Source organism: Canis aureus, chromosome 34 (genome assembly GCF_053574225.1).
Source record: "Canis aureus isolate CA01 chromosome 34, VMU_Caureus_v.1.0, whole genome shotgun sequence".
Classification (NCBI taxonomy): Eukaryota; Metazoa; Chordata; class Mammalia; order Carnivora; family Canidae; genus Canis; species Canis aureus.
The window spans coordinates 17,060,849-17,073,816 of NC_135644.1; the positions used below are offsets into that span (position 1 = coordinate 17,060,849).

At 37.0% G+C, this 12,968-nt stretch overlaps 1 protein-coding gene across 2 annotated transcripts in view; it reads left to right on the forward strand.

The window, feature by feature from the left end:
* ABCB11 (ATP binding cassette subfamily B member 11) overlaps window positions 1-12,968 on the forward strand; it is an 88,201-nt gene that overhangs the window by 23,227 nt on the left and 52,006 nt on the right. For both annotated transcript variants that reach the window (XM_077883014.1, XM_077883015.1), the window contains 4 exons: window positions 6,268-6,355; window positions 7,485-7,618; window positions 9,691-9,862; window positions 12,685-12,809. In XM_077883014.1, coding sequence (XP_077739140.1) covers window positions 6,268-6,355; window positions 7,485-7,618; window positions 9,691-9,862; window positions 12,685-12,809 — 519 coding nt within the window. The remainder of the gene's footprint in view (window positions 1-6,267; window positions 6,356-7,484; window positions 7,619-9,690; window positions 9,863-12,684; window positions 12,810-12,968) is intronic.

The window sequence follows — 12,968 nt, forward strand, 5'->3', positions numbered from 1 at the left end:
ATTATCAAGTATATAGAAGAGCTCAACACCAGTAACAAACAGGATCTAATCAACATCTATAGAACATTCCATTCAACAACCACATACTACACATTCTTTTTAAGTCCCTACAGAGCATATACCAAGACAGACCATACCCTGAGCCACGAAACAAACTTCAACAACCATCAAATACCTGAAATAATAGAGTGCGTTCTCTGACCACAGTGGAATCAAACTAGAAATCAGTAACAGAAAGATCATGGAAACCCTCCAGATTTTTGGGAATCAAACAATACACATCTAAATAGTCTATAGGTCAAAGATAAAGTCGCAAGGGAAAAGTTTTAAACATTGAACTGAATGAAAAGGAAAACAGAAAATGTAAAGACCTATGGGACACAGCTCCTACAGTACTGAGAGGAAAATTTATAGCACTGAGTGCATACATTACAAAAGAGGAAGCACCTCAAATTAAGTATCTAAGCTCTCAACTCAAGAGCCTAGAAAAAGAGCAAAATAAGTCCCCAGAAAGCATGAGAGGATAAAATAAAGCTAAAACAAGTAAATGCAGGAAATCAGTGAAACAAAAAGTTGGTTCTTTGAAAAGATCAATGAAGTTGACAAAACTTTATCAAAATTGATAAAGAAAAAAGGGAGAAGACACAAATGACCAATATTGAGAATGAAAGGTGAAATATTACTGCAGAATTTGTAAGCATCAAGAGGACAACAAGAAAAAAAAAAGGACAACAAAGAACTACTATAAGCAAGTCTATACACATAAACTTGACAACTTAAGAGAAATGAAACAATTGCTTGAAAAAATAAACTACCACAACTCACCCAATATGATATAAATAATTTGAATAGCCTTATCTAAGAAATTGAATTTATAATTTTAAAATTCTAAAAAGATAAATCTCCAGGCCAATATGATTTCACTGGAGAATTTTATCTAGTGTTTAAAAAGAAATAACACCAGCTTTCTATAATATTTTCTAGAGTATAGAAGGAACCACTTCCCAATTCATTTTAGGAAGCTGATATTACCGTGATACCCAGACTATACAAATCTATTACAAAAAAGAAAATCACAGATAAATGTCCCTTATGAATACAGATGCAAAGTATTAACAAAATACTGGCAAATAGAATTTTAGCAATATATAACAAAGAATTACACACCATGACCAAGTAGATTGTATTCTAGAGAAGCATACATGATTCAGTATTAGAAAAACAGTCAACGTAATCCATCATCTTATCAGGCAAAAATAGAAATCCACGTGATGTAAAAAAAGAAATCCTCCATCGATGTCAAAAAAGCATTTAAAATTTCAACATCCATCCATAAAAAACTCTCAGAAAACTAGGAACAGAAAAGAAATTCTTTAACTTAAAAAAAAAAAAATCTACAAAAAAGTCCTACGGCTAACGTTATACTTAAAAGTAGAAAATTGAATACTTCCCCCTAAGACTGGAAACAAGGCAAGGATATATGCGTTCACTTCTATTATTCAACACAGTACTCAATGTTCTAGCCTATACAATAAGGAAGGAAAAGAATACTGATTTAATACTTAACACTACTGAACTGTACACTTAAAAATGGTTAAGTTGGTAAATTTTATGTTATGTGTTTTTTACTACAATCAAAAAAATTTAAATGAAAAAACATACAGATCTAAAAGGAAGAAATATACCTGTTTATTTTGGAGATATTATTGTCAACATAGAAAATCCCAAAGAATCTACAAAAATATCCTAGAATCAATGAATGAGTTTAGCAAAGTCATAAAATACCAGATAAATATACAAAGTTTAGTGGTATTTCTACATACTAGCAATGAACATGTGAGCGCCAATATTAAAAATATAATGTCAAAAAATAAAATAAAAATAATATTATTAACGATTGCTCAAAAAATTTATTTAGGTGTCAATCTAATCAAACATGTACAGGATTTATATGCTGAAAAGTGCAAAACGCTGATGAAAGAAATCAGAGACCAAAATAGATGGAGAGACATACGTTGTTAATGAATTGGAAAATTCATATAGTAAAGATGTCAGTTCCCCCAAAATAATTTACAGCTTTAATAAAATTCCTATCAAAATCTCAGCCAGACATTTTTGTGGATATAAACAAGAGTACTCTAAAGTTTATATGAAAAGGCAAAAGAACTAGAATATCTAAAGCAACTTTGAAAAAGAGGAATAAAATGTGAGGAAACAGTCTGCCCGATTTCAAGACATATTATATAGCTATAGCAAAGTTGTGTAGTATTGACAGAGGAACAGAACAGAGAATTCAAACATAGACCCATGCAAATTGATTATTGACATCCAATTGATCATTGACAAAGGTAGAAAAGAAATTCAATGGAGAAAATATAAACTTTTTATCAAATAGTTGAATGACTAGTTGGATATCCATAGGCAGAAAAATGAACCCATACAAAAAATAGCTCTAAGTGGATTGTGGACTCAAATGTAAAAAGTAACCTGTAAATTTTTAGAAAGATATGTGGGTGACCATTTTCATGTCGAAGGCTAGACAAAGAGCTCTTAGACCTGACACTGAAGGTACAATTCATAAAAAGAAAAATTGATGAATTAGACTTTATCAGAATGAAAAATGTTTGCTCTGCAAAAGACCCTGAAGAGGAAGGAAAGAAAAGGTACAGACTGGGAGATCATATTTGCAAATTATATGTCTAACAAAGGACTAGGATCTCGAAAATATAAAGAACTCTCCAAACTCAATGGCTAGAAAAACACCAGTTCGAATAGGGAAAAACACATGAACAGACATTTCACTAAGGATATAAAGATGGCAAATGTGCACATGAAAAGATATTCAGCAACATTAGCGGTTAGGGAATGCAAATTAAAATCAAGATGAGATATCAGTGCAAATCTATCAGAATGACTAACATAAAAATTGTGATAACACCAGAGCTGGTGAGGATACGGCGGAACTGGATCACTTATACTTTTCTGATAGGAATGTAAAATGGTGCAGCCACTATGGAAAATAGTTTGGAAATTAAAAAAAAATCAAACATGCAAATGTTATACAATCCAGAAATTCTACTCTTGGGGATTTATTCCAGAGAAATGAAAACCTATGTTCACATAAAAACCTATACACAAAGGTTATAGGAGCTTTGTCTGTAACAGACAAAAAGTGGAAACAACTCAGACTATCCTTCAATGGGTGAATGGTGAAATAAGCCGTGATACATGTATACCACGGAATAATATTTAACAATAAAGAGGAACAAATAATTTATGGGATTTTAAAGAAATATGCTGAGTGGGAAAAAAAAGCCACCAACACCAAAAGGTTACATACTGTGTGATTCCACTTACATAATATTCTTCGAATGATAAAACTGTAGCAACAGAGAACAGATGGATGGTAGCCAGGGACTAATGGGGGAATGGAGGCTGGACAGAAGCATGTGTAGATATAAAAGGGTGACTTGAAGAATCATTGGGGTGATGAGAACATTCTGGTCTTGATTATATTAGTGTCAACATCCTTGTGATATTGTCCTGTCGTTTTGCAAGATGTTACCAAAGGGTGTATATATTTCTATATTATTCCTCACCAGCGCATGAGAATCTACACTTACCTCAAAATAAAAAGCTTTATGAAAAACAAACAAAAAATAGCTTCCTGGGTGAAAAAAAATTGTCACAGATTCTCTGAAAGGTAATCCTAGCCATTCTGGTAGTAGGCTACTATAGTGTATGGGTATCCTGTAAAGCAGCTTTACCCAGCAATCAGCCATTTGTCTATAGGTTGATGTCCTTGCATTAAGAATTCAGAGCCTCCAACATTCTGAGAGTAGGACATAAGCACGTTTCTCACCTGTGATGCTCATTTAGGAGTTGACACTAATGTGACTCTAAAGTGTTACTGGGTGAATAGTGCAATAGCGCATGAAAACCATGGAAAGGATAAGTCTGTGTTAAGCAATGCACCTTGTCATGAAGACCTCCTACATATTTAAAATGAAAACCCTATGGCTCTAGTAAATTGGAAATCTTGAGGTATAAATTGAGTACTTTGATTTTATGGTGCATTTCTTTTTCATAAAAAGCAAGGTAAGAATTCTCATATCTCAATAATTTGTAAAATATCTCTTACCGTTCCCTCTAATTGTCATCTTTCTGCCCCCTTCTCACTTCAACAAATGAGCCAGGGGAATCTTCATTAGGTCAAGTAGATGTACATCAATGTTTTGTTAAAAAGAAAGGCGCCCATTTGTTGAGCCAAATCACTTGCACACTTGAAAGAATCCTTTCTAGGATTTTATAACCACAAGAAAACTTTCAATCGGATGATAAAAAATTTGATGTGCAGTCAAAGGAGCCAATCCAGCCTGCTCATTTCCTTCCTATCAGTTTTTCTGATACGTTTCTGGAACACTATGTTGTTCCAGAAATATTCTCAAGTAGTTTCTAAAACCCTAATAACTTCTTATCCCTGAGAATAAAATAAAAATGAGTTAACCATTTATCTCTGGGGTGCCTCGGGAGTGAACAGAATCATAAACTACACATGTCCTTATCCACACCATCCAGCAATAATATAATTCTGAAGTTTTCCCCAATAAATTCTGGTGCTGGGTCAGTTCTCGGTACTTTCAATCTGAGTAGGTTTGTTTATAACTTAGGCAGCTGCGTCTTTCGTGGCAGGCATTTTATCGCTTTTGCCTAGAGCGTGTGTAGAATGAATGCACCACAGGAAATCTAAGTAAAACTTTTTGAAAAATACTCATAGTCCTCTGTTTTTTGAACAGAGTTGTCAAGTGACAATTGCCATTTCACAAACAAAAAAACTAAGAATGTGGCCTCATTTTCACATTAGAATTGTCTTACTCCATTATGCATCCTATAGAGAGATACTTAACTTTTGTGAGAACCTCTGATTGTGGATATTTACATAGAAGTTTTCTAGGTCTTGTCCATTCTTGGGGTTCCCTTAAACCATCAGGAAAGACAGAAGTGTGGTGAACTGATGTATTCATTGTTTTGGAAACTATCCATCCACAGAGGGGTTTACGGAGGCAATTATTTCCCCTTCCTTATAGGTATTTTAAAAGTCAAAGCAGAATATATAAACATTTATTGAGGTATTGTGTCTGTTACGTGTAAGGTATTGTTTAAGGCTTCCGGCAGTGTGAGCAAGCAGCTTAAACCAAGCCCTTGCCCTCAAGTGGCTTGCAATCTAGCAAAACAAACATAACTATATTCAGTATAAATAAATTCAATGAAGATGTTGAATAATAGTGCAAGATGGCAATAGAATCTGTCATGGAATAATAGTTTGTTCTGAATTAAAGGAATTATACTTCAACACTTGACCTAAGGCTTGGGTCACAAAAGGAAGAGCTGATAGGAAGCAGAAAGCATGTAGGATGAGAACACCTCTGCTGAAGGTGTTGCTTTCTGATTTTCTAAAGAAATAGACTCTACATCATTTAGAGTATCCTCAAGGGTCAGAATTGCTATCAACTGACATGTTAATTTTCTAAGTATAAAATTCTTTATTTTCTGACAGCAAGCAATCTCAGACTAATTTGTGCCTTCCCTCCCCACCCCTGCCAATCCCAAACCCTGTGCTGCTGTGTATAGTTGCGGTGAGAAAAAAGAAAAAATGCTATAGAGCTTTCTTGCTCTTCCCCACGAATTCTTAAGCTTCATCTTAGAAAATGTCCCAGAGAGTGAAACCCCTTGGGCTGCAGTCGGCAGAAGGACTGGGCTGATAAAATATTTTTTTCCTTCTTTGGGATGATGACACACACATTTTTCAGTGTCTCCTTAAGATGGAAGAGTTGAAAAGCTGGCTTAGATTCCTGGAGGAGGTAACAGTGAGCCTCCTGATTTACAGCTCACGCTTCTCTACCAATGTCTTTGCAGACACCAATCTGGCTTTGTAAAATCTCTCCCTAGCAGTGATGGCTCCGTCACTATCTAAGGAGCATGAGTGACGGCCTCGGTAGACAGAGCACTGGGCTGCCATCTACTGCCCCTGGCTTCCAACAACTGCCAGTGAGTTATTCCTGCCTATAAAAATGAAGACGGTAGGCATCTTTGCTGAGTTTGGTACCGTGAGGTCTAGGTGGAAATTTGGTTGGATTGATTATAATTCTACATAGAGAAGATGCTTACCCATATTTCATATTTTATTTTCTTCTGTACCCACAAATGTAATCTTTGGCAAGCTTGACCCTACTTCTGAATCTTAACATTTTTTCCCCTCTTTTGAAGGTTGCTGGACATTGAGAGTGAAATGATCAAATTTGCCAGTTACTATGCTGGAATCGCTTTGTTAGTACTTATCACAGGATATATTCAAGTGAGTAGTGCCTCCATTTTATTGATAGATCAACATCTGGGATAAGAGATATTACAATGAAATGCAAGCTTTTGAGCTGTTCAGAAGCCCTCAGGATACAGTTTTATTTGGAGGTGGAGTGGGGTATGTGAGAGATTGGGGAAGGATTCTTCTTCTCAGATGAGGAGGAAAATACATGCAGTTATCTAGAAAGAAGGAGAATAGACTTTGGATTTCAATGCTCTGTCCTCCCCTTCTCCCTCTACTTCATCTTCTAAACTCAAAAATAGGCAGTTGTGGGAGTGTTTGTAAGGGGAGCATGAGCACCCTGGAGAAAGCCAGGCAGGAGGTGTTGGAGGAAAGCAAACTCTTTCTTTTTCACTTTCATTGCTAAAATCTCACCAGTCTGTGTTTCAAACCAAATTCTGTAAACTGAATCTAGAGTGTACTCTAGATTTAAGCCATGGAAAGGCTTAGAGTTACTTACCCCTTAATAAAGAAGTAGAATATTTCGTCTTTTACCCACTTCTCTAGAAAAAATAATGAAGCCCTTCAGTCCCCATTCATCCAAGAATTCCAGGAAGTTTGTGTTCACTTTAAAGAGAAAGGAATCAAATTTTCCCATGCTGGTACTGAGAGTTTTAATGACAGCCTGACTTTGCTTGGTTGGAAGCAGTTATTAGTAGATTTATTCCCTGCTTATGTCATAATTTTTGTTTTACTTGCTCTGAAAATTATTGTCCAACAGTCTGAAAACTATGCATACATGCTTGTTGTCAAGCCTCTCAGGGGGAAAACAATACACCCAGAAGCATCATGCAAAAATAGGTATATATGAACAAGAATTTCTTTTTGGCTCTGTCATCCTTTACGCATGTGGAAGGTGAAGCTCAGTAAGGTTATATCTATCAGTGGCAAAGCCAAATTCACACCCAAACCTTCTGGCTCCCCTGGCCACAGCTGTTCTGTTCAGCCCACTTTCAGCAGCAGGTGCCAGAGCTCACCGTACCTCCCATGATGCAGCTTTCTGTGAATCACTTTCTTCTTTTCCTCAGGCTTACATGGAAAGTATTTTCTTCTGCAAAGAGAAGGAATTAACAAACATTTTTTTTAACATCACAGTGACAAACATTCCTTGCTCCATTTTCAGATATGCTTTTGGGTGATTGCTGCAGCTCGTCAGATACAGAAAATGAGAAAAATTTCCTTTAGGAAAGTAATGCGAATGGAAATAGGATGGTTCGACTGCAATTCAGTGGGAGAGTTGAATACAAGATTTTCTGAGTAAGTGGCTGGTGGGCGGTTTTTAAGTACGTGTGAGTTTTTGATGATAGAGCCCTTATTTCTAAATTAAATAACAATTAGAAACACATTTTCAGTTATTTTGGATGTATTTGGTCTCTTAAATTGGTCTTTTACAGGCAGCATAGTTTTTTCATAGGTGACATTTTATCTGATATGATCATTAAAAATTGAAAGGCAGGATACTACAGTTTATTTTTTGTAGGACCTTGATTAAGATATTAGAAATGAAGTATTACAGAAGAGAGTTAAAAGAAGTAGGGCTATTTGGCCTCTAAAAGAGAGACTGAGGGATGTCACAACCCATTTATCTGTAAGGAAAAACAATGTAATTAGAATGAATTATCTTGCCTTGTCTGTTAAGGCCATTTCTACGCATAAAAACAAAGACCAAAAAATCCAAAGTGGTTCAAGAAAGATTTGAACTAAACAACTAGATTTAAATCTAGTTTATACCTAAAGACCAGTTAGAGCCATTGATGGCCCTCCTTCCCTCCTCCTTCAGGTATTTTGAATGAGCCCTGAGTAATTAGAAGTACTTGAATCCTATTGAATGGAAATTTGGGGTCCTATGAGGGCCCATGAGAGAGTGTGTAGTATAGGGAAGAGCAAAGACTGAATGTTGAGATACTTAGATTCTAGCACTCATTCTGTCCCTTACTTACTGTGTGGCCTTGCACAGATACTTAACCTTGCTGGGATACAATTGTCAGCTCTGTGGGTAATATCTTAGTCCCTTTTTTTTTTTTTTTTTTTTTTTTTTTTGCTATTGAGTCCTAAGCCCTGTTTGCTCCATCTGAGCAAGAGATTATGGGAATGTTCCTAGGAATATGAATTTTTTTAAAGATTTTATTTATTCATGAGAGACACACAGAGAGAGGCAGAGACACTGGCAGAGGGAGAAGCAGGCTCCCTGTGGGGAGCCCAAGCAGGACTCGATCCCCGGACCTTGGGATGACGACCTGAGCCAAAGGCAGAAGCTCAACCACAGAGCTACCCAGGCATCCCTCCAGGAATATGAATTTAATGCTACTATATTCAACTAATACTTTGGAGGGCTTACCCTAGGCAAGCCATAAAGATAAACCACACAACTCCTGACCTCAGGGAACTCACCATCTAGTAGGAGGGATAAAAGGTGCAAGCAAATAAATAATCAGAGCTGACACATGGATAGCGTACTATACTGTAGGCACTGTTCTACATACTTAACATACATTAGCTAATCCTCATTACGATCCATTAAGGCAGGTTCTGTCATTGTCCCCATTTTATAGATGAGGAAACTAAGGCACAGAAAAGTTAAGTAATCTGCCCAGGAAAACTCGTGTTGAAATTCAGAGTCTGGCCCCAGTCTGTGCTCTTAACCAACCCCTATTCTATACTGCCGGTCGGCTACATGCAATAATCGCATACACAGATTCATTATGTTGGTTATGCAAACACAGGGAGGAAGAGATTACCTTTTCCTCAAGAGTTTTTATGAATCCGGTGGTGTGTGGGTTGCAGCTCGAGGCTGAAAGGATTTAGCCGGAATAACGAAGGAAAGGACTCCACAGGACAGACCAAAGATATGAGCTATAAGAAAGAAAGAGACAGGGCAGCCTGGGTGGCTCAGTGGTTTAGCATCGCCTTCAGCCCAGGGCATGATCCTGGGGACCCGGGATCAAGTCCTACATCAGGCTCCCTGCTTGGAGCCTGCTTCTCCCTCTGCCTGTGTCTCTGTGTTTCTTGTGAATAAATAAATAAAATCTTTTTTTTTTTTTTTTAAGAAAGAAAGAAACAAATAAGATGGTTTCTGAAAGTCTTTGTCAACATTGAATGGACACCAGTTGGGAAAACTGGGTTGAGGACAAACTTACTTGGCTATGAGGGAGGGAGAGGCTCCATGACCTCACAAGCTGCTGCAAGTTTCTTCAAAAGTGAAAGGCTTTTATGTTTCACAGGCAATGGGATATGGTGATGCCAATAGAAGGGAAAGGCTGGGATTTCTCAACAAGACATTTGAATTGACCAAATTCAGTTTTAGTGATCAAAGCCTCTCCTGTTTCTAGCGATATTAACAGAGTCAATGATGCCATTGCCGACCAAATGCCCATTTTCATTCAGCGCATGACCACGAGCATCTGTGGCTTCCTATTGGGATTTTACCAGGGTTGGAAACTGACCTTGGTCATTATCTCTGTGAGCCCTCTTATCGGGATTGGAGCAGCCATCATTGGTCTGGTAAGAATGTCTTCTCACTTCTCTCCAAGATATCTGCACTGAGAAACAGCCAGAAATGTGAAACTTGGTTCCTTTTCCCTATTTATGTTTAGTCAGCATTATTATCACTGTTTTGTTGTGTTTTGGTGATTCTTCCTTAGTATCAAATAACATTCCATCAACCCAGGGATTGATGATATTTTAATAACGTAAGTATTATTGTGTTAATAACAATAGCAAACCACGTTTGTTAAGGATTTGCTATTTTGCCAGGCACTATTAGGAACTTCATATATATTATCTCTGATCTTTACAACAATCTTATAAAGTATTAATGTCATTTAAACATAAGAAATGGAGACTCAGAGAGGTAAGGGACTTGTCTGGGGTTGCACAGCTAGCGAGTGACAAAACTAGATTCAAATACAAGGGACCCTGACTCCAAATCCCCACCCATTCTCTCATATGCCTATTGCTTCCCATGGTCTCCCAAGCTCAGATATTTTCTTCAAAAAGGCCCAACAAATATACCCAGATCAGTAACAAACACATAAACGAGATTTCTGCAGTCACAGCTGTGTTCTCCATGCAGTTGGATCAGTTTCAGAATGAGGTGACCTGGCCCATTCTGAGTAGTATCTTGGCATGCAGGCCAGGAAAAATGTAGCAGTAGGAGTTTGGGGTCATCCCAGTGAAATCCCTAGGATTAATAAATTATTATATCATACTTTTAGAGCAGCTGCCTTAGATAACAGCAGATCATGAGATCTGGCTCACTAATAGTTTACTGTAAGTGAGCATAGATTTCAGGTGAAAAGCTGCACACCCTCACATCATGGAGCAACAGGGAACCAATCTCCATAAAATTTTCTAGCAAAATATTCTCTACAATCCCGTGGCTATATTACTCAAACGTTTCCCAGGTCGTACAGAGTGACAATGGCAAAGAGTTCATTCCTCTCAACTAACCACTAACCTGACTCTACCAACTGGCTCAAGAAAGATATATTTAGCCTGTCAAAACTTTTGTTTCCTCATCTTGAAGATAAGGATAATGCCTCCCAAAAGCCACTGTGATGACTTAAGGCATAATCCATGTTATCCACTCAGCATGGCATCTGGCACAGAATTAATTGCTAAAGAGATAATAGTTTTTAGTTTTTCCAATCCACCATGTTGTGCAAGCTTTATAACAATCTTTCCTATCAAACACTTTCTAGCTTCACTCCAGAAAAGCCTCACTCTCCACAGGCGATCTTTGGGGATTCTGTGGAGAATTCCACAGCTTTTTTGATTCAGCTTTTTTCTGCTAAATACACTTAATCTCTTTTCTCAAACCTGTGATTATTTAATATTCATACTTAGATGGGCAATATGTTACATTTCAACATGGTGGAGATGTAGCCTGGGTAACCTGATTTGAACAGGCTTAGGGGATGGTTTCTCTTACTATCTCAGGGCCCGTATTTCAAGTTCTTGTTAATGTGTCACTGATTTGGAATGCTGTAGCTCTGCACTGGTTTCTTCCTGAATTCAAGTCTGTGCATGTTTGTGTAAAATGATACAAGCAACCTCACTAGGCCCAATTCAAAAGCAGGACCAAGAGAAAAAGCAGGAGGGGGCAATATATGACATGTTACATGTTAATGAGGGTTTTGTATGCCTGTGTTGGACTTTAATATTTACCATGAGAAACATGAGCTATCATTAAATATTTTCCAATTTACATCTTTTAAGCTCCTGTGTCAATTTAACAGAAGTATCCTGAGATTATTTAATATGCAATAAATTACAATAAAATTATTAATATTCATAGCTATTTAGTTTCCTCAATACGTAATTTAGAAATAAATTAGAAGAGGATTGTGGTAAAAACTACAATGTCCATAACATGTAAATTCAGATTTTAATGTTGACGAAAATAGCCCTACTTTCCTTGTTGTTGTCTTTTCAATTCACAACTTTTATAAAATGTGGACTTGTGACATAAATATGTTGTAATAACATTTACTTATTTTATATCTTAGAATTATGTTTAAGATTGTGTTTGAGAAGAGTTCTGCTACTAAAAGTTTGGAAATTCTTGGAAGATAAACTTCTTTAGTCTGGATACTATATATATTTTAGATTTTTGAGTTGTTGATCTTCTATAATATTTGCTTGTATTCATTCCAGCGTCTTTATCTGTGCCAGGGATTTCTTTGGTGATTAATTATAATTACAACTCAATCTAAGTCCAATTTTAGAAAAAGTAACTTGTTAAATATTAAGGGCAATGTCTTTTTTGTTCTTTATGTAAGAAGCAAAGCTAGTTAGTTGAACCCCTACATTTGAGTCAAAATGCTTTGATATTTATCTGGAGCTTTCTCTTGTGTGCAATTACCTCTGCAGCATCACGAGTCTCTGTATGGTCAGGACCTTTCTCTCATTCTATACTCTGAGTAACCTCCAGTCTCTGACTCTGGTGTTTGTCTGTAAGCTGTGTGAACATTCTGTAGTCAATAGCAATGAAATGTGACATGGTTTCATTTGAAAATTTCATTAGTATCATAAGTGAAACACTGTGGTCTCACAGAATCCCCTCTTTGGGACTCACTCTGTGAGAAGGTTCTTGAGGCTGACTTCTAAGGAAGTCATTTTGATATGCTAACAACCAAACACTCATGGGTGGGGCTTAACATGGGTCAGACTTGGACCAGATTCTTTCCTTGGTGAACCGTTATAGTGAGAATCCAGTATCAAATCACACTACATGTTTACTCTGCTAAATGAATCACCAAATGACAGGCTGACTTACTTCATTGCCTGGTCTTCATGTTTTGTTTTCTTCTTTTGGATTTTAGAGTGTATCCAAGTTTACTGACTATGAATTGAAGGCCTATGCCAAAGCAGGGTCAGTGGCAGATGAAGTCATTTCATCTATGCGAACAGTGGCTGCTTTTGGTGGTGAGAAAAAAGAGGTTGAAAGGTTGGTTTATTGAAATGTCTACCATATTCCTGAATTTCATCATTCAGCACATTACCCTAGATCCTCCCCATTTTGTACGAAGTGGCAGATGTACCTTGGTCTGTTTACCCTGAAAGAGCTTTTGTTCAAGAGTTAGCTGAGAGTATTAGTTGGGCACAG